At 37.3% G+C, this 22,969-nt stretch overlaps 1 protein-coding gene across 1 annotated transcript; it reads left to right on the top strand.

Moving 5' to 3' along the window:
* Positions 1-992: 992 nt before the first annotated feature.
* Positions 993-18,883, top strand: LOC148867381 (uncharacterized). The gene is made up of 9 exons (XM_088980197.1): positions 993-1,277; positions 1,574-1,692; positions 1,886-2,058; positions 14,734-14,827; positions 16,577-16,688; positions 16,805-16,893; positions 18,048-18,133; positions 18,261-18,325; positions 18,445-18,883. Exons 1-9 carry the CDS (start codon positions 1,094-1,096, stop codon positions 18,552-18,554), a joined length of 1,032 nt encoding a protein of 343 aa, XP_088836323.1. The 5' UTR covers positions 993-1,093; the 3' UTR covers positions 18,555-18,883.
* The last annotated feature ends 4,086 nt before the right edge of the window (positions 18,884-22,969 follow it).

Raw genomic sequence — 22,969 nt, 5'->3', positions numbered from 1 at the left:
GGCACTTTTGTAATTAGCAAATGTACATGAGTATCATACATTTATTTTTACGGGAGAGTTAAAGAAAAATGATGATTCAATAAGGTGAGGTCAGGTTTTACGGTGTGTTTTTACACATGCATTTTTCATTGGATTTTAAATGTTGAATTCTAAGAACTCTTTTTCATACACTATTTCCTTGTTAGTGTATATATATAATTTACATCAGTGCCCTATAACACACCCCATAAGCGCCCAACAAACCATACCAAATATATATTAAGAAGTAAGAACATTTCACCGTGATAAGTATGGGAGATGTTCCCAATGCAAGTTGAGATGTGCATATGGGGTGCCTTTGGGTAGGGATGGCAGTTTTCCTTCAATGAGTAATTGATTTCCCCAAATGAGGCCCCACTCTTAATTATATATTAAATATATATTAGAATATATTTTAAAATATTTATTTATTTTAAATGAATTTATTTTTTAAAAATACTATTAATTAAAAAATTTTCAAAATTTTGAATCCCACGAAAAACCCGTTTCTATCCGTGATCAGAAATGGAAGATAACTTTTATCCTCAACATAGCGGATGGAAATTTATTTCAAAATCGGCGTGAGGAACGGTGAGTATGATCCCCACCCCATTGCCATTGTTGTGGGACGCCAATCGAATCCTCTCATCCTCACTATTCACCGAAAGACAAGTATTAAGTCATTCAGTTGAGTATTTCAGTAGCCATCAAATGGTTAAGATTAACCGGAACCTGGAGTATACGACAACTGATCTGAGATCGGCTATCCGGACCGTCTTCCCGTTTCAAGCTCAGCCCAGCCAGTCAACCGGATAAGGTAATCTGGACAGGCCATCTGATCCGATCAGACGGCTGAGAAAACATCTAAGGTGGTACTCACAGACACGTGTAAGGCACGGACCGAAGATCGCAAAGTCACTACCGGTTGCCCACTTGTCACGTTGACGTCTTGGCGCGACCCCCCCGGTTAGAAAACCAATGTCAAAACTCGGAACTCGAAACTCGTAAGCACGAATCAAGCCTCAACGCTTGCGGTTTATCCTTTCATCTTCTGCGTTTCGTTTTTCTTGCTTCCATGGCAGCCATTGGCGTTGCCTACTGTAGTAGTAGTGGCAATACTGTAGTTCCTTGGTCAGGACGCTTCTTACCCTCCTCCAGAACCTTAATTCCACTCTTCCGAAAACCTAATTTCAGTGCGAAGCGTAGATCTTCAATGGCGTCCCCCTTGCAGTTGCAGGTTCATGCATGCTCCACGGTTGGTCAGTATTTACTTTCGATCTCTTATTTGTTAACGCCAATTTCTCTTTTTCGCTCTTTATTTGTGTCAATACTTGGAGAAATTTGTTACGGCATTCTGTCGTGATCGATTGTTATTGTCATTTCCGTTGATTGCTAGATTACAATCATCTTTTGATTTGAGTCAATTGTGTGGTGTATGCACAATGCACTTCAGTTCCATTTGTTGCGGTCTTTCGTTGGAATCTTAGGTGCCTGCGTGATTGAATTACTCTAAATAAGTAAATAAATAAATGCTTAAAGTTATTGATTGATGCAGGTGCACCGAATGAAAGATTGGATTTGGAGGTTTCATCTCCTAGTTTGGTAGGGGAGAATGATTTGCTGATTATTGGACCAGGTGTACTTGGGCGCATGGCAGCAGAACAGTGGAGGAAGGTATTTGTGGAGAACAATTTCAAAACATAAATTTGCTTTATCTTACTTGATCATCGAAACTGCAGGATTCCAAATTCCAAGTTTTTAGTTGCACATATATTTTGCTTCCTCCCCTGCGCCAACCTTTTGTTTCGATATATTTACTCCATGAAAAGGTGCTTAAACTATATACTGTTCCTTGATCTTGTAACAGGAATATCCAGGCTGCCAAATTTTTGGACAGACGATGACTACGGATCACCATGATGAATTGGTTAAAGTTGGGATAAATCCATCTTTAAGAGGAACGCGATCACCTCAGCAGTTTCCATTTGTTATTTTCTGTGCCCCTCCTTACCGAACTGCAGACTACCCCGGTGATGTCAGGTACCTGCGGACTCAAATTAGCTCCTTGTTATACATATGGAAAAATCTGAATATCATGCTCAAAACTTCTTTTTTTCTTATGTATGCAACTAGATAAACACACACACACAAATCCCTTTTTTATGTTTAAGCATGTGCGAGAAAAACGTAGTTTTTAGCATTTTCTGAATGCCAGTGTAGGCATAGCACTACTACACTACATAGGTAATCGATTTACTACTGAAGATCCTTACTGACTTCAATTTTCTACTCAGTGATTCAACTGTCGGATATCTTCAGGAAGCAATCACATTAACTGCATTGGACAGTTGAACTAAGTGGTCTATATAGATGCTAGGGGTGCAAGTCGGGCTGGATTAGGTCGGTTGAGGTTAACCCTAACGCAACCCTAAAACTTCGGGTTGGGTTCGGGTTAGTCTCAGATTGGCTAACTTTTTTTATTTCCTTTTGCCAAATGTACTTATTTCTTAGACTAAGGGCTTATGTTAATCCTATATTAGCATTTTTATTTGTAAAAGAACACAGTTAACATGTTTCAGAAAAAGGTTTGCCTTTAAACTTAAAATTTTTAACATACAATATATATGCACACATATATAGATATATAAATATATATGCACATAAATATATAAATACTTGCAGTAAAAAATACAAATATATAAATATATACATTTATGGATGCATAGTTGCATATAAATACATGCATGAATGGTGAATACACACATATACATAAGTACTTACATGCATAAATACATATTTATATGATATTTATACATGCAAATATGAAATCAAGTTGGGTTCATACTTTTCAACTTTAACCTTAACCTGAACTTCAACCCAACCCAACCCTATGTTTCAGGATGGGTTCGGGCAAACCCAGCCCAAGTTGCAGCCCTAATAGATGCACTTTTCTTTATCAGGAATAAGGTCATATCCTACATCTTGTACAATTGTGTCCTTTCTGGATCTGGGTGACTTAGGCAACAAAGTCAGCTGGGACAGAAGATGATACATTTAGCCTTTGAGCATAGATAGAATCTTCTCAGGTTAGTGTTGCTCTCCTTATAGAAGGAGCTTGATAGTGGACATGTACCTGACAATTGAGCCTATAACCATTTGGTCCTTTTTGCTTAGTCCATTTAATGTGTCAAGGGGATGAATAGATGTTTATTGAGACTAGCTTCTGCACTAAAGTTGTAATTGTTGCATTGGGAATAGTGGAATTTCATAGGGGTTCACTTGTGGACATAAGCACAAATAGTCAAACCATGTCAAATCATGTGTTTTCTTTTTTCTTTTGTTTTTTTTTTCTTGGTTTCTTGCACAATAAAAGGAAACCGGGGCACTTAAGTTGTAGCTTATGCTGATAGTAGACATTTTTGGGGTTTAAAGGGGCTTGAGACATCCAAGGAGATCTGCAAGGCAAGAGCACAATTATGGAAATTTGATTATTGCTCTTGTTGTTGCTATTAAATTATAGTAATAGTTTTTTTCTGAAAATCATAATCGTAATTTTTTTTTTCTGATTTTTCAAAACTCTAAAATATACCTAAACCTCTCAAAAAATAGAAAACAATGACATTGTACGAACTTTCTAACCCATAAACATCATATAACTATATAAACAGGTAGTAGTAGTGACAGACTGATAGTTATACTAGTGTCCACTCCAATTTCATTCTTTTTTTCAGCAATAAAAGCAATATCTTTAATTGTCTTGATATGAGTATGAACTTTACATGACAATAACAATAGGCCCAAGACTTTAGTCAACAAAAAGGATGATTTGGCCAACCCAATATACTATTTAGGTCCCTTATACAAAATATACAAAAAAGTACCTCACTATACACAAATATACATGTAGCCCTATAAATATTCTTTATAAGTTCATAAGTCATAACTAAAAAACTAAGAATTGGGTGCAAATGGATTTGATCATGATTCGATCTGAAGCCTGATCCTATTTTGTTAGATTCAGATATCCCCATTTCGGACTTCCGAATTGGATAATAGGACCCGACTAAAAATCAGATCAAATTGGGATCACCCTCTATCTGATCCAAAAGGATCTGATCTGATATATATCTGACACCCTTGTCAAAATTGTTTAAAAATTAAATCGGATCGGATTAGATTTAGATATCTGACACACTTGTCAGATTTGAATTTGAATCAATGTTTGTGAGATCCAATCGAATCTATGGTTTATAGTATCGGATTAGATTAGGGTATACATTGATTTAAATCCAATCCGATTTGTTTGCATCCCTAAAATATATCAATCATTATCATCATCACTATTCTCATCAACAAGCTAAATGTTGTCTTCATCTTCTTCATCTTGAAGTTGGACTGATGCAGTCCACAATCATGCTCCAAGAAACATAGAATCATATGGCTAGTTGTTAGTGGACTTTTAACAATTAGTTCATTAAAAGCTCCAGCAACTTGTAACGACTAGTTTCTCATTCAATGCTCTAATAGTTAGTTTTGTATTTAATACTCCAACAACTAGTTTCTCATTTAATGTTCCAACAACTAGTTTTTCATTTAATGTACCAACAACTAGTTTTATTCTCTGTATAAAGCCTTGTAATCTCAAACTAGAGGCATCAAGTTCTTTCCTTTGTTTTGAAAAGCCTAGAACTTTCTTTGAGAGTTGAGAGAGTCCCCTCATTGGGTGAGTAAGTCTTTAACTTTGTTGCTTCATATTGTAAGCCATCTTTGATTAATGAAGTTCCATCCAATTCTCTTCTTCTTCTTATTTATTTTCTCTCTTCATATTTGAGCTGCATCAATTGGTACCAAAGTAGGATGAGTTAGAGCTGCATCAATTGCCAACTTGGGATTTGCCATGAGAAGAGAAAAGCTAAGCAAGAGCTGATCCAATTTGTCTATCAGACATGGAGTTAGATGATGAATGGATAACTAAAAAGGAAGATCCCCTCCTTTACAGCAGAGTGTGAAATTAAACTTTGACGGCAGCTCTGTGGGGAACCCTGGACTATCTGGAATTGGGGGTGTATTTAGAGATGAGGGAGGAAGAATCTTAGCTATGTACTGCGGTCCAATAGGTATGGGGGACTCACTTAGAGCAGAAGTGTTGGCTCTCCTTCAGGGGCTCAGATTGGCTAAGCATTTGGGTATGCAACAGTTAGAAGTGGAGGGAGACACAAAGTTAGTAGCAGGGTGGGTGCAAACAAATAGTCTGGGAACTTGATACCTAAGACGAAATGTAAGAGAATTATTGAGTCTTACAAGGGATCTGGGTGTATTTGTTAATTGGACTAGAAGGTCAGCAAATGCTTTAGCTGACTTACTAGCAAAGCAAGGTGTGAATAGAGATACTTTGTTTTGGGCTGTGTTGTAACTTTGCTTTTTGTTTCAGGGGTCACCTTGCCCTTCTGTAGGTGACAGTTTGTAATTTCTGATGTTCTATTTAATGAAAGTTACCATTTCCTATAAAAAATGGAAGATCCTACCATTTTTGATGATACCACATGGATGGATATGGGAGAGTGTTTTTTTTTGAAGTTGAAGGAGTTGTAGATAAACGAAGGAAATGTGGTAGGTTTTGTTTTGTTATTATTATAGTTTACAACTTTATTATTTTATTCAAATGTTCATAGCTTGCTCTACTTTAGGTTAGGTCCTAGGGATCTATTTACACAATAAGAGAAGAAAAGGGATAGTCCAACTTCAAGATGAAGAATTTATTTCTTTATCTGATGAAGAAGATGTAGACAGGATTGAACTTGTTGATGAGAATAGTGATGATGATGAGAATGATGATAGAGATGGTGATTGCTAATGATTGATATATTTTGATGGATAAGGCTTCTTTGTTCTTAGTTTTTTAATTATGACTTATGAACTTATAAAGAATATTTACAAGGCTACATGTATATTTGTGCATAGTGTAGCACTTTTTTGTATATTTTGTATAAGGGACCAAAATAATATATTGGTTTGCCCCAATCATCCTTTTTGTTGACTAAGTCTTGGGTCTATTGTCATTGTCATGTAAGGTTCATATTCATATCAAGACAATTAAAGATATTGCTTTTTATTGCTGAAAAAAAAAAGAACGAAATTGGAGTTGACACTAGCGTAACCATCAATCTGTCACTACTACCATTTTATATAGTTGTATGATGTTTATGGGTTAGGAAGTTTGTGCAAATTCGTCTTTTCTATTTTTTGAGAGGTTTAGGTATTTTTTAGAGTTTTTAACAACTTTTTAGAAAATTGGAAAAAACCTTACAATTTACGATATGATCGATTCAAACCCCTTTATGATTTACAATATGGTTATGATTTCTAGAACATTGCCTTTGGGATCCTCTACTTCCGGTTGATCATCAAAATAGAAGTCCCTCAAATTGGCCTTGGCATTGGTCATACATTTCTTTATCCCTTCTTTGCTTTCCAATTTCCAACAACGCCTTAAACTTTTTCACAAACTTCCTCTGTTTTTTTTTTTTTTTTTTGCATGCTTGAATATTTTTATTTGTGTGTGCAAGTTGGTTTTTCATCCTAAAGACACCATCACAAAATTCTCCACCACAGTAATTCCATCTCACATGTAAATTGTTATTTTCATCAACTTTGACACAATGTTCCCACATCATCCTGGGCCTTCACCATATTTCCTTTAAAAAAATAGAACAAGTGAGAACTTTGCTAGTTGCATTGTCTTTTTTTTTTTTTGAGATAAAAGGATAATTTTCATTAAAAACAGTGGATGTATATGAGGAGATGTACAAAGCAAAAAGCCAAAACGAGACTACAACCCAAAAAATGAAAACCCCAAGGATTTACAAAGGCATCGAGCCACTTTGCAAATAATCCCTCCCCACCCCAGATTTGGCAAGAGAATCAGCCACTCTATTCATCTCTCTAGGAATCCATCTAAAATGACAAAAAACCGATGACAAAAGGTCTCTGTTTTCATTAAAGAAGAAATTGAATCTCCGAGGACCAACTTTTAAATCCTCCATTCAGCTGATAACCATTGTAGAATCTCCTTCCACCACCAGATCCATTAAATTCATATTAGCTGCAGCTCTCAAACCCACGAGCAAGGCACAAATTTCTGCTTCTGCTGAGTCTGTTATACCAATCCGCCCACAAAATGCCCAGAGCAGCTAACCATTAGCTTTAATAATTTGGCCCCCTATCCCAGGCTGTCCCCTGTGGCTTGAAACACTTCTGCAGCTGCCATCAAATTGAAGATTGGCGTCCACTGGAGGTCTGGGAGAAAGAGTAGGGGGCTAGGGGGCACCAAGCAAGAGGAGTTTAGCACCTGCCACAAGTTTCTATCCAAATCTCCAAAGAAAATGTCTCTAAACAGCTTGTGAGCTTTCAACCAGCCATTGGTTAGGAATAGGATTCTCGCTTTCAAGTCTTCCAAGGGAGAGCATTTCCCTTCAAGCTTGCAAGTTTGCAACAATGCAAGCTTGCAAGTTGCAACACGTATTACATGCCAGCACCAATTCCAAATCTAATATTAATATTATCACTACATTCTACAATACTCCTAATCTACTATTGAAAACTTGGTTATCCTGTGAATCTATAATCCTATCTCCAAGTTCTTCAAGGAAAAAGGACTATAATGTTATCTAATGTTTCTAGTCCTTGTTGTTTCAAATTTCAAGTTTCAATAATTTAATCCAAACGTGTAATTCATTAAAAATACTAAAATAAGAGAGAGATATAGTTGTTCTATTTGAACCTAATACACATCTAAGAAGGCAAGAACATGGTAATTTAACAAAATATACACATATCAGCATAAATAAAGACTTACAGACTGGACTTAACAAAGAAATCTTCGTTGATCAACAAGGAATGTAGAGTTCTTCAAAATTTCAGAGTTTAGGCTTCAATCATTTATGAATAAAAAAACACCTAACAAGAAGCATAACCAACTTAAAAGATGATGTATGGAATTGTGGATATTGGATAAAAGGAGAAACACACCAGCCCCTGTATTTCTGTAAAAAAAAAAAACTAAAAACCATGGTATAATCTTTGCATCACAAAAGATGATGTAAAAAGAAGGGGGTGGAGTGCCTGTTTCTGTGCTAAAAAAGACTGAAAACAAATGGAGCAGAGCTCCAGTTTCGCATTAAAAAAAAGGTGAAAAAAAGATAGGGCGGAGCCCCTGTTTTGTGTCAAATAACGACTGGAAAAAATGGGGAATGGTCCCTTTTTTTACATCAGAAAAGAGAAGGAAAAAACATGAAGGACGGAAGAGAGGAGACTAATTCATCTTCTTATGGATCGATACTTAACCTTAAAAACTAATGCCAGCAAATATATCACAAAAGTTGAGCTTCTGAAGAATATGGCAATGATCTAAGACATTAGCAGCCCATCAGAAATGGCGGAAATTGATAACCTTTCCATCAATGTGTAGAATCCAATTTTACTTAACACAAACAAAAAGAAGAAGAAGCTGTTTTCTCACTTCATAAGATTTACTCTGTCCATCATTTTCAGGTAGCATAGTGTAGAATGTAGAATGATGCTAAAGTTGGGTCAGGAGCTTTTGGAGATCTAAGGGAGTAGGTTGGACCTTGGCTCCCTCTTGGGGAGCTTCGGGGGGAATTGTCACACTATGGAAGGAAGAGGTTGTAGAAGTAGTGGAGGAATTGATGAGCAAATTTTCAGTCTCCATCAAGTTCAAGAATGTGGAGAATGGGTTCTAACCAATGTCTATGGACCTAACTCTTACAGAGAAAGGAATGAATTGTGGGAGGAGCTCTATGCAATCCAAGGGCTTTGGGATGGTCCGTGGTGTTTGGGTGGGGATTTAAATGTAATTAGGTTTTCAAAAGAGATTAATAATCCTCACCAGGTAATCACAACCCACATGAGGAAATTTAACAGCTTTATTGAAGATTGTGGGTTAAAGGAAATTACACTTTTAACAAGATAAATTTACTTGGTCCAATTTCCAGGCATCTCCTTTTTGTTCCAAATTGGACAGATTCCTCGTCAACACAACTTGGAAGAGACCTTAGGGATTCTTGGTATCTAGAGCTCAATTAAATTAGGTTTGGAATCCTTTGTCACTGGATAAAGACCTTTTAGGTCTGAAAATATGTGGCTAATCCACCTGGATTTTGTGAAGAAGGTGAAGGACTGGTGGGATGAGGAGGCGAGGGGGGTAATTGGAAGGGGGTCAGATTCCAGAAGAAACTAAAGAGATTAAGAACCAAAATTAAAGAGTGGAATAAGATTCACTTTGGGAGATTGGAGGAACAAAAGATGAGTTCGATCACTCCGATAGAAGCTTTGGATGAGAAGGAATCCCAAATTATATTGTTTGAGTAGAGAAATGAGATCAACTAAAAAGGGATCTTGAAGAGGTGCTTTTGAGAGAGGAGATTAGTTGGAGGCAGAAGTTTACGCATAGGTGGATCAAGGAAGGTGACAGAAACACTAGATTTTTTTATGACTTGGCGAATGGAAGGAGGAAGAATTTTGTAACCAAGTTAGAGATAGATGGGGAGGTATTAACCAACCAGGATGACATAGCCAGGATTTTTGTGGATCACTTTAAATCAATTTTAGAAGGCTTTGGAATGAGAGTAGTAGCGGAAGGATTGGATTGGCTAAGGTTGGATGATGAAAAGGTAAGGTGGCTGGAAAGGAGTTTTGAGGAAGAAGAGATAAAGCAAGCAGTCTTTTTAATGGACAAATCTAAGGCCTCGAGTCCGGATGGTTTTACAATGGCATTTTACCAAGATTGTTGGGAGGTGTTGAAAGATGATTTGTGTGATGTTTTTAAGGAATTTGCAGATAACCACATGGTAAGTCTTGGAGTTAATGCTACTTTCTTGGTTCTTATTCCTAAGAAAATTGATGTTAATCACCCTAAATATTTTAGACCGATTAGTCTGGTAACAAGTATTTACAAAATCCTGGCTAAGGTGCTCTCTTTGAGGATTAAAGAAGTTCTCCCCTCTATTAATAGTCAGGCCCAAGGGGCTTTCATTCATGGTTAACAAATTAAAGATCAAAGTCATCAAACCCTAATTGCAAATGAATGTGTTGAAGAGATGAAAAGAACTAAGCAAAGGGATTTTGTTTGTAAATTGGACCTTGAAAAGGCATATGATTTGGTGGATTTGGATTTCCTAATTAAGGTATTGAGAAATTGTGGGTTTTGGTGATGAGTGGTGTAGATGGATATTTGGGTGTATCAGTTCTTGTTACTACTCAATTCTGGTTAATGGTGTGGTAAGGGATTTCTTTCTAGCTTGCAAGGGCCTAAGGCAAGGGGACCTACTCTCACCCTTCCTCTTTACTCTAGTAGCTAATGTGTTCAGTAGAATCATCACTAAAGCTGATAGGGAAGATGTCATTAAGGGTTGGAGAATAGGGAGGAGTTAAGTCACCGTTATCCATCTCCATTTTGCAGATGACTTGATGATTTTTTTGTGAGGGGGGTGGTAGCGAGAAGGTGGCAAACTTGAGAGACCAAATCAAAGGTTTTTGAGAGAATCTCCAACTGGAAAATAAATTTGTTTGCATGGGTATCAGCTTGGAGGAGAGGGAGATTGAGGCTATTGTAGGGTGTCTTGATTGCTCCATCTCTTCATGGCCTATGTCCTACTTAGGGCTTCCGTTAAGGGCAAACCCTAGGGAGAGTAGCTTTTGGACTCCGGTGGTGGAAAAGTTTGAGAAGAGACTAGCCTCTTGGAAGAACTACATCTTTCTAGGAGGTAGGATCACTTTAATAAAGGCTTCTTTGGCGAGCTTACCCACCTATTTCTTGTTTGTATTTAGATTACCACCTAGGGAAGCAAAGAAGCTGGAGAAACTAACGAGAGATTTTCCTTTGGGAACCGAGACAAGATAAAAAAGGATCACCTGATTAAGTGGTGTGTACAGAAGCAAAAAGGAGGGTGGATTGGGCTTAGGATGGGTGGTTAAAAAAAAAATAGCATTGCTAGGGAAATGGCTGTGGCATTTCCAATGGACAGAGAGAGAGGTTATGGCATGAAGTGGTGGGAAGTATCCCAGGCAACTTAGAGAATGGGTGGGATGTTGGTGTATCAAAACAGGCTAATTTGGTACCTCCTTGGAAGGCCATTCACAACACTCTTCCTTAGTTTCTCGGGTATGTTTTAGGTATGAGGTTTGTTCTGATAATTCTGTTTGGTTTGGGGAGGATGTTTGGGTGGGAAATACCCCCTTAAAAGACCTTTTCCCTTTGTTATACTCTCTCTTTATAAAAAAAAGAATGGGTTTCAAAATTTGTTTCAACTGGGATTTTGGCTTTTGTAGAGGGTTAAGTGATGCTGAAATTGAATCTTTGTCTAATTTTCTCTCCCTCCTCAATCAGGTTTGTTTGGACCCATTTGAGTCAGATAAGAGGGTGTGGGCTTCGAGGCCCAAAGGGACCTTCACTCGTGCCTCTTATTTTAAGTCTCTTTGCCTTTCTTTTGTTCATCAGTTGTTTCCCTCTAAGGAAGTTTGGTTTTAAAGATTATGGCTTTTTATTGGGAAGTGTACCTTGGGAAATTAAACACTGTAGATAACCTACAAAAGAGAGAACCTCTCTCTTGTGTATTTCTCCCAACTGGTGTGTTCTTTGTAGAGCTCATGGGGAGGATTGTTATCACTTACTGATTTCCCATCTATTCTCGACAGAGTTATGAATTTGGTTCCTCTCGTTGTTTAGGTGTAGTTGGAATCTACCAGCTGATGTATGCATGATTTTTGACTACCCTACCTTCACCTGGCCTAAAACAGGAGGGGGAATTATGTGGAGATGTGCTCGAGCAGCCTTGCTATGGACAATATGGGAAGAAAGAATGCTAGAATTTTCCAAGAGGAGAGGAGCAGCCTAGATTTGAAGGTTTGCATTTTGAATAGGTCAATACACTTTTTAAAAACCATGGAGCTCTTTTAGCAATTCTCCTTTAGTGATCTTTGGAGAAACTGGAAACAGTAGCAAGTTGCTCCACTAAGAATAGGGCAGCTATAAGGTGGCTTCTCCTATCTGCAAGATCGTTGAAGTTGAACTTTGATGGGAGAAATTTAGGCAATCTAAGACCCTCTGGAATGGGGGGAGGGGGGTCTGAGAAATCGGCATGGATAGGTAGTCCTGTAGGGTTCTCTGGGACATGGAGATTCTGTTAGGGCAGAATTACTAGCTGTTGTACAAGGGGTCCTTTTTTCAAACCAGATGGGGGTAGAGCAATTGATTATTGAAGGGGATTCTAAGGTAGTGGTGGGCCGGTTGAAGAACCCCCAGAATGCTGCTTGGTGCTACAATGAAGTTAAGAAGTTCAAATGGCTGATTAGGAATATGTCTACTTCTATGCAGTGGGTGGGGAGATCAGCAAATTCTTTGGCGGATGTGTTAGCCAAGCAAGGGGGCAAACAGGGATGACCTATTCTGGGCACAATTGTGATTTTTATTGTTTTTTTAGTTTCCTTGTAATCTGTTGGGGGAGGCTACAGCTCGCACCTCTCCAAGGGTTGTTTTGTGAGCTTTTAGTCCCAAACATGCTCACGATTTAATAAAATTATCATCATTTATAAAAAAAAATGATGGTAAAGTTATATTTTTTGGATGATGTTTCAGAGATGGGAATTGTGGGCATTCATATGCTAGTAGTTGATGCATTGATCTATGACAAAGGTGCACTTCCACACCGTTTCATTGTTTTTAAAAGTTGTTTTTGAGGATTAATTATATTAAAGATACTGAACGAGATAATTTGCTTTGGCAAAACTGGTTCATTGCATATTTAATGAAGTTCTTTGTTCCTAATAAAGAAAAGTGCATCTCATTATGTGCATTCAATACATCTTAGGCATAAGTGTTGGAAGGGTTAGGATCCATCATATGGATGGCCGAACCATGCTAGATGGCTGGGCGAAATTTCAAAATTTTCCTAATCCTTCTAGGATACGAATTCCCCATGTTTTAAAAAACTGCATTTTTCAGGATCGATCTTGTACTGAACTGGACCAGATTTAAAACCAATCAAGGAGAGAGATTTATACCTGATATGAGTATCACAAATGCAGATCCCAAGGTGGTTCATGCCCAAATCAGTCCCAAAACCAGCCTCCACTGAAGATGGCGTAGTGTGTAGGTGAAGTTGATTCAGCAACATAGTTTTCAGCAAAACTGCAACCCAACTGCTTGGATCGAATCGGGGAAGGTTCCTCTGAATTTTTCTTGCAAAGTCAAAGGAAAACTGATCTAAATCAGTCCTAGATAGCTGATGTCAAACTAGGAAAAAAAGTGGGAGACAAAAGGGTGCAGAGAGAACTAGAAACTGCAAAAAAATAAGAAGCTGTCTTGGATTGGTCCGCCCCCTCCTCTTTTATAATCTCTTATGGAGTTATCTCCTAATCTAATTAGGAAATAATCTAGATCTAAATCAGATCTAGACTCTAATTAGAGATATACCTTATCTTCTTATAAGATTAGGTGCTCCATACCCAAATTCGCCCCATATCACATGACAACATAATTAATCATATTAATTATGGGCCTTAGGCCCATCAGCTATAAGGCCCACAACCCAAGGATGTTGCATGGGCAACTTAGGTATGATTCGTATGGTGTGGGACCCTATAATGACCTCACATAAGTCCACATGGGTTCGGCCCAACCTTTGTGCAAAGGATTGGCTAAATTCACTGCTAAACGTAGTAAACCCCTGAGCACATCACTATGGGCTCAATATGGTCCCAACATTTACACTTAAATGGTCTTTGAATTCAGCCATCCTATGAAGACCCAAGGATAATGGACTTAAGTAAGATAAAGCCCATCAGGTAATCAACCCTTAATGGTCTCTTACACTTAACCTCTCGGCCTATAATGATCACAACACTACTTGACAAGGGAGGACCTCTCCCCTGGCTGCAAGATACAGTGTCACACTCTTTGCTGTGATGGATCCCGGGAATTAAAACCTTTTGCAAACATTTTTCATAAAACATTAATATATATACAGATATAAATATATTTTGCAAAACCAAATCTCAAACATAATTGAAATCCATTGTCGGCAGTTTAGGTTTCCATAAGGGAGAGTGTAAGCCCTATTATTCACTTTGTCCGACAAAGGGGCCGATCCTATCACTATGATCACCCACTCAAGTGAATTCTCAAACTGCCCCAACATACCCAGGTTTTGACTCTCAATAGATCTCACTGATTGGCATATCAAAGACAACCAAATCCAACACCTAGTGCAGTACCATAATCAAGTCTAGGGGTTATGTGTAACTTTCTAATTTTGTTCATCAATCTCCAAGGTCCAGGGCATAACTGGAAAATGGTTTGAGTTTAGTGTTTCATCTAAAACACACATTGCATGTGCTTTGGGTCTAACCCTAGCAGCTGAGACAAGCCACCCCAACTTCTTTGGCAGCACATCAGTGTCAGCCTTGACAGGATAAACTCCCCAAGTCTATCCAACGGCTGAGAACATTCTAAACTAACATGAGTCTCATTAGTGTCCTGTTTAAGGGGTAACTTCACAGAAACATACCAATATCAACATGAAACAGTAATGTACTTTTATTCATTTACAATAAATGTATCTTTACATCAATCTAATTGGAGCTAAGGGCATACACTGTCTAACAGTAAGGCATTGATTTGGAATTTGGAACAATCTACAGGTTGGCTGCATCAAACTGGAGTGGTGAAGGTTCTTTCATATTTACGTCAAGTAGTGCTCCATATGATTGCAATGACAATGGACCTTGTAATGAGGTGTTAAATCTACTATAACACATTGTTTCGCCGGTAACAATATTTGTTTTTGCATTGCTTTTGTTCTAGGTGTCCCTTACATACTTATCATGTGTCTTTGGCTTCATACTATCGCTTGTTGTAATAATCATTAGAATCAATCCGTGCATTGACTTCAGATCTTCCTAAAGATATAGTGTATGGTAGTTTTGACTCTTGTTTCACAATATTCCTTTCCCTATCCACATGTGAGCATTAGAGGAGGGGGAGGTTGGTAGTAAGACAGTCATCACTTGTAAAATCAGGCTTGATGGTGGGGTCCATGGGGAGAAGGGGTAAAAATCTTGACTAATAGAAAGGGGTTTCATTACTTACAAAGAAGGCCTTTACTCAATGTTGATAACTAAGAAAAAAAATTACATTTTAATATTTCGGTGTACAAAACCTGAGCAACAATTGAAAGTAGTAGAGAAGAATATTTCAAAGGGAAGAGAAGATAGAGCATTTACTTATGCTGCAGATACAGATCTCAATTCTCAACATAAGAAGAGGAGAATGAGGAGAGAGAATAGAGCCTTACCTCCCGGGTAATTCCAAATTCTTAATTCAGTTACGATAAGAGGGTTTTTGTATAATTAAATCCACATAAACCAGCTTTTACAAATGAACTCAGATTCTCAATTTTCAGTCTTTTTGGATGGGTGCCTAAAAAACATACAAGATACCAAATTTAAATTAAACAAACAAGTTTTGATCCCAAAGCTTAGACGCAAAAAAGGTGATACGAATGTAGCTTTAATTAAAGAAACCTAAAAGCTTACTAATAAGATTAACTAAACCTATTACTGCAAAACTATAAAATAATGCTAAACTATAAACTATAAAATAAGATTAGCTACAAACTATAAAATAATGCTAAAAAAAATACTAAATTTGTTCTAGAGAAAACCTAAAAACTACCACACTACATGGTTTCTCTGTGGTTTCTTTCTCTTTTTCCATGTATGCATTAGTTGGGGTCGAAACCATGGATCTATTAAGCTACAGGTCAACTTTCCAAGTATTGAATGCTTGTAATCATGAGGAGTCACCAATACAATCAAGAAAAAAAAAATCCAACATAAAAATAAAACTTTCCAACTCCAACTCTCATTAGAAAACAATCCAGAAACAACATCTAAGGATCCTAAATAACTAGATATAAAAGTTGGGCGCAAAGCTCTTCCATTGACATCCTTGAACTCTGGATGCACCAACTGCCACTTGAAGTAATGTCAGCCTTACCTTTTTGAGTAGATCAATGCTTTCCTTAAAAAATATGCCAATTTCTCTAATTCCAAATGCCCCTAATGAACAGCAAATGGTATTGTACTTCAAAATCATTTTCACCTTTATTTCTCCAGCAAAAGATGGCCATGGAGAGAGAAAAAAAAAGCATGTGGCTGAGAAGGCCCGAACTCTGAAATTTGATCTTCTAAACAACCCAAGAAAATAGGTCATGAACACCACCACTTTACATTGGGTGAACATGAATGCCAAGCATCCTTCTCTCAGTTTTTAAACATTAATGACCAGATGACGACCACTAGATCAATTAGGAGTTGGTTTGTACTGAATACATCTAGCTGGCCCATGTTAGAAACCTCTTTTCCTTTATATCTAGAAAGCAACTAATCTGAAAAAATCTGGGATGCACAGTTCTTTACATGTAGAAGTATAGTTGAAGATATCTAGTTTGCATTTTTAACTAACATGCAGATGGCTATGCAGGACTCTCCAATAGTCCCTTTAGGAAGAAGCCCTCGGACAGATATTCTTTTAAAGGCAGAAAGTGTGGTGCTGGAGCTTGGTGGTTGTGTTCTTAGATTGGCTGGGCTTTACATATCCTTACTTGCAATTAATTTAAACCATTAGCTTTCATTTGCACCTCGAAGTTAAATGGACACGTGGAAATTAATGCTACTGTCAACTTCTTAGTGTACCTTAACTATTTACACAAAGCAGATAGAGGTGCTCATAACTATTGGCTGGAGAAAGGGACTGTAGAAGTTCGTCCAGATCACATTCTCAATCTTATTCACTATGAGGTCATCATTTTCATCTTATGGTTGTTTTCCTGATATTGTATATTGAACTTTAATGTCGTTCTTGAAATTTCTCCATTATATTTGTATATGCCACTGATGCTTACAATCTTTGCAAGTTTATCTATTTTAAAGAACCTAGGAGTGGCCTCAATAGGTGATAAAATGAGGGAAAGACTAAAATGATTTGGACATGTGCAGAGAAGACCATCTACAGCACTAATGTGAAAATTTGATCAATTACAAGTTAAGGGTTATAGAAGAGTTAGGGGCAGACCAAAAAGGGTGTGGATTGACTAGCAAAAAGCTATAGCCTATTACATGAAACTTGAATCCTTACTTAAATGTGAACTTGTTAACTCGCTTTCCTGGTGGGTGATCTATATTTTTATAACCGTTTTAGTTGCTTAAGATCTTTCATTTTTTTCCCTCTATATTGTTTTTGTTGTTTCCATTTCCCAGTCATATTGGTAGTAAAGATTGTCAACAAAATGCTGATTGTTTATTTTTTATCAACAATGGATATTCTATTCAATGGAATTAGAAATTGGGATGGGGCCGTAGGACTAGGAAAAAAAAGATGGAAACCCCTGAACCCCTACCTTCAAAGAAGGCTTAACAACGTAGATGCACAAAAGAAACACAAGTTACAATCCCTGAAGCCCTGAAAAAAAAATGAAAGCATGAACTTATCCCCTGAAAGATAATAGCTTCCAACCACCAAGGGGATCTGCTCCTTCCCCAAGACTGGCATGAGAATCACTGAAAAAGAGGCCCTTCCAATCTACCTGTAAACTAAACAACATGATAAAAAAACCTAAAAAAGAGCTCCTTTTCACCTCCTGACGTTTGTTTAATTATTAATCAAAAGGGAAAAAACGACAATACACTATTGTTTAGTCTAGGTCACAGCGCACCTCCAAATCTTAGTTTCATAGACATACTATAAATAGTACAAAGGTCATGAAATCTTCAAGGCCACTGTTCATATGTCATGCCAAGAGCATACTAATTCATATAATATTCCTGCATTTTTGTGGTTATAAATCTTTTGGGGGGATTTAGAGTTAACAATTGTATAATTTGTCAAGAGTGGAAATGAATTTTTGTTAAAAACCATGAATTAGTGGTTGCTCTAACTTGTCACTTGCATACAGGACGCAGCATCACTCTCAATTTCAATCATGAAGAAGAAACTCCGTGGTCGCATCTTCTTAGGCTGTGACAATAATCCCTTATCCAGGTCTTGTCACTGGCTTACTATTTTGGATTTTGGCTACTTTCTTTGTGGTGAATCATGACAATTTCAAACAGAAAACACAGAAGCAACCTAAATCTTTCTTCATCTGCTTTATATCTTCTCCTTACAGGCAGGAAATGATGGATTTGGTGAACAGGAGTGGAAAATTCAGCAAAAAGTTTGAGGCCTTTACAGGCAAGCTCATAAGTGATGTTTCAAGATAGAAACATCAGAAAAGTTTTACACTCGTACGGTTGAGGTTTATCACTATTTTCCGACTGATGCAAAGTCAGCTTTAATTTCTTGTGATGCAGGAACTGATGATCCTTTAGGGAAGAGGTTAAATAACTCAAAAACCCGTGCAGAAATTGGATGGGAACCAAAGTACCCAAGTTTTGCTCACTTTCTTGGATTACCAAAGTAAGTGCAGCTTCCCTCTTTATTATCAATATTGCTTTATGTGGGAAGGCAGAAAGGAGTATTAGCAACAGTTTGTGGTTTGTCCAAGCTTTTTTCAGTCCTTTGGACTACATGAGAGGTGTAATTCTTCCTTTATTTTCCACAAGTCCTTTCATATTCAAGAGGCAAGGGGATAGGCCTTATTAGCATTTATGCCATGGGGAACAGCTTCAAAACTTGTAATTTTTTACCCTGCATTCCATATTCCTATAATCTGATGTACAAATTATAGAGAAAAGATTAAGGTTTCTAAAAAGATCAGATTGGTTAAAGTTAATCTGAGGATGCTCAAAATCTTATGTCTTTAATCCCTTGGATGGGTTCATCTTCTGATGGGAGCTATTCTCTCTATCCTTGGAAATGCCCAAATTTCCCAATGATCATAAACTTGTGAAATTATGGTGTTATCAGTTATGTGCTGGTATGAAATTGACCCCTCAGATTTCTTGAGATTATTAGCAACGGTTAAGTACTAAACTCGGATTGACCCTACTTATTTAATGGGAGTTGTTGGGTCTGTCCAACAAGACCCGACTATGTATAACCTACAAACCTTTACACTATGTAAGTTGACAATAAACTCTCTCTCTCTCTCTGAACCAATGCAGGCAAAATCCCTGTGCAATTAGGTCTCGGGATCGGGTTGGCCCAGACCGCCGGCAGCGTTAGATGTGAATTTATGATCATTTCCTTATTCTAAATTTCTAATGCATATTATAAAACGTGCCTCCCTCATTCCATGCCTGTTGGCGCTTGAGGCTTACCGCTTACGATAAAATGGATCGTGGATTTCATCCTCACAAAATCCATTCACTGCTTTTGCAACCGTGCATTGGGAATATCTCCATCCATGTTTGTTTGTATGATTTGATTTTATTCATGAAGAGATTCTCAATGCAGAGCTACTAGGACCTCCACCTTTCACAGTGGAGCCCATGAATTTATTGTTGGTGTGAAATCAAGGTTTTTAAAATTGAACCGGTCGGGGGTCTGGTTTTTGAGTTGAATGGTCTGACTGTTTGAATCAAACAGATGGCCCATTCTAATAAAAAATAAAAAATGGCCAAAATTGTTCGACGGTTTGAACACCCAGGTCAGTAGTTTACTGACCGAATCAACAGTTTTTGGCAAAATAATGGTTCTGAGGTAAAATGGATGATTGATACTTGGCTTTTTCTGGTCTGATTTTAAAAACTATGTAAAATATTAGCATTGGTTTGAATAGCCATCGCATTCAATTAATCCAAAGCTTTTAATGGATTCTCTGTATGTATTAAGGCTGCGTGCATTTGTGCCTATCCCGCATTGATGGGAGCCTGTGCACTGGATTTCCCTTTTTTTTATTATAAAATGGCCACCTATGCCAATCTCTAACATTTAAACTTAAAAAGAAATGCCACACAACGTGATTTCTTATCTTTTCTCTCAATTGTTTTCTCGAATCTAGATGGAAGCTAGCACTTTTTCTCTCCTGATTATCCCACATTCAATAAATTGTAGCTTTCGTGTCTAAAAGAGTTGCCTTAATACTCTAGTCATGACATTAGGTTGGATTTATCCCATACACTCTACTGTCTTCCTTTTCATTTTTTTTTTCTTTCTATTGATAGATAATAATACCAATATGTCAATTTTAAAATGCCTTCCATACATTTCTATTGATAGGTAGTAATACCAAATTACCAACATGACAATTTTAAAATGCCTTCCAGATGTTCCATCAGGGTTCAAAGTATTGGTATGTGTATCATATCAGTAAGCTTGGACAAAAATGTATTACATGATATGCTTTAAATAGCATAGATATGGTGAAAATAAATGGATATGGTTAAATACATTGTAAAAAAAATCTTACAAATCCCACTAAAACATCAATAATAATAAATGTAAGGTGGAAAACATTATATTTAACAAAAATATTGAAGTAATTATGAATAAGTTATAGGCACATAAGAAATACAAACTTCCATTACTTATAAAAAGAGATGCATTACAATCAATCATATTGGGAATCTAGGTTCAAAGTATCAACACAGGCCGATATGCTGGTAGGGCATATTGGCCTGTGCCAGTGCTTTTTTTTATGTTTTATTTATTTATTTTTTAAACCGGTTCAAAGGAGTCAGTTTAAGTCCCGGCTACCTTCTGAACCATGGTCTGACCTGATACATCCCCTGTAGGGGTATATCGGGAAGCTCCCGACATGATACGTATCAGCCGATACAGGCCAATATATATCAATACTTTGAACGTTAGTGGGATTGTGGGAATATGGGTGCAACGGGAGAGTTCGTTAATTCTTTTTTTATTTTTCAGCAAAGGTGGGGTCTTATGGTAACTGAAGTTTCTCTTTGACTATTAGATAGGTAACTTTCCCCACATTAGGGGAAACATATTAAAAGCCCAAAACTAGTAGGGATGCAACTTGCATAGGCTCGGGTTGGATAAAATTTCAGTGGGCCTGGCCTAAAAATTCAAGCCCAGTACAGTGTAAATTCTTCAAATGGGGTGCCCGATTTTCACCCCTAAAATCTAGCTTAACAAAATTACCCATTAAACAGGCTTTAAAGTTTAAACACAGAAGGGTAAAAATAACAATACAAAATTTACCTGTACAGAGGAAAAAAGAAAAGGCAAGTGCCTAGATAAATAACATTAACCAAAAAGCAAACATGGCTACAAGTAGAAATCAGTGAACAGTTTTATAATAGGTTAGTGTACCTTTTTTATTAAAGACTATAAAATTGTAAAGATAAATCTACTTTAGTGTAGCTTAAGCACTCTACCACCGAGTCTCCGAGGTTGAAATTTGAACCACCGATCAGCGTCCACCAATTGTTTGTTTTTAGGTGGGAGTGAAACCCTTCCAAAGTCGAGTCACGTCACGAGTGTCGACTCTCTAAAATTACAAGTCTGAGTTGTTTTATGGGACCCAGATATTTCTTAATTTTTTTTCATGGACATCGATCAACTCATCATCTTGATTATTTAAGTCCACCAAATCTTAAGACCCATGTGCCCTTAATAATTCCCTTTTATTTTATGATGGAGGCTGTGGCATTTTCCCCAATAGAAGCTTCGTCCTCTCAACGTAATCACATCGATGGAATCTTAACCAAAATTAATGCTTGGTAGGCGTCTGTATGCCTATCTAAATACAATTTAAAAAAGAAGGAAATAGGTTTTAAGTCAACGACATCAATTTTTTTAAAACAGCATCTGAGCATCCCTCCTTCCCCATCTACTGTTCTTCATTCATTCCCCTTCAGATTTTAGAACAGCTTGCTTGCTTATTGCTCTGCAAACAGGAGATAGATTTAGGTTTGCTTGTGACGATGGGGAAAATGTGTTGCTCAATGATGGCGGACGATGAGGATATGGACATTAAGGGAATTCTGCTGGTGATTGTGATTGGCATCGTGATCGCGATCATGCTTATGCCTCAGCCAAGGCGATCCAAAGTTATCACCGTCAGAAATTCCTGTTACCGCGGAAATTAGCAACTATTTTTGCTTATTTTTATCCACAGTCTTAGTCTGTGTTGCATTTTATCTTTAAAAGACTACTACTACTACTTCATGTATGAGATTCATTGAAATTTGACAAGAAATGTAGCACCACTTGCGAGAATGGCGTTTGTGTTGGGTGATTTTTTCTTTTTTTTTTTTTTCTTTTGGGTAGAACAAACTCACCAATTTGTAAGCGATAATGGATTTTTCTTTGGCTCTTTAGTGTTGACTGATCTAATCTCATAGGGTTTAGAGGATAACCAAACCAGTTGTGGCATGAACCTGTTTTTGAAAGTAGGCTTTCCTATCAAACTAAGGCCATAGGGTAAAAGACAGCAACCTGGTTTAGGTGCTCAAGCTGCAGCTCATTAAGCATTTCCCACAACGATATCAAAATATGTTACCATCTAACAGTTACTAGTAGTATAGTAAATCAAAATTGGTTTTCTATCAAGTTTCTGGTTTTGTTTCTCACTCCCCTGGAGATTATTGAGCACCTTTGTTAGAGGCCAGTGCTTAATCTGGGTGAAGAATCCAGTGTGCGTTCAGTTGGTAATGGAAGAGAAAGCATTCTTTGGTTGGAATATAGGCAATTAGAATGGGAAACCGACATTAATAGATTGACACCCAAAAAGGAAAGATTAGCCTTTAAGTGCAATGCTAGCATTGTTTTAGCATTTAGCACTGTACTCATAACTCGTTAACAACCTGGTTTTGACTGCTATTGTTGCTTTGTTATTGATCCACTTGTACACAACTCGTTAAAAAGTTTTTTTATCAGCTTGCCCGCTCGTCAAAGGTACAATTACGATTGTCAAGGTTCAAGCAAGGTGTTTCAGAAAGTAATTTTAAGAAATATATCGGGATACAT

The sequence above is a fragment of the Nelumbo lutea genome, chromosome 3, assembly GCF_056320005.1.
Source record: "Nelumbo lutea isolate HS-2025 chromosome 3, American lotus-T2T, whole genome shotgun sequence".
Classification (NCBI taxonomy): domain Eukaryota; kingdom Viridiplantae; phylum Streptophyta; class Magnoliopsida; order Proteales; family Nelumbonaceae; genus Nelumbo; species Nelumbo lutea.
Note: the sequence above shows the minus strand (reverse complement) of the source record. Positions and strands in the feature narration are given on the sequence as shown.

Excerpts from the sequence above, each read along its gene's own strand:
- LOC148867381 (XM_088980197.1), top strand. The coding sequence starts at position 1,094 with ATGGCAGCCATTGGCGTTGCCTACTGTAGTAGTAGTGGCAATACTGTA. Across the intron at positions 1,693-1,885 it reads CAGCAGAACAGTGGAGGAAG|GAATATCCAGGCTGCCAAAT; the intron begins GTATTTGTGGAG and ends ATCTTGTAACAG. Across the intron at positions 18,326-18,444 it reads AAAGTTTGAGGCCTTTACAG|GAACTGATGATCCTTTAGGG; the intron begins GCAAGCTCATAA and ends CTTGTGATGCAG.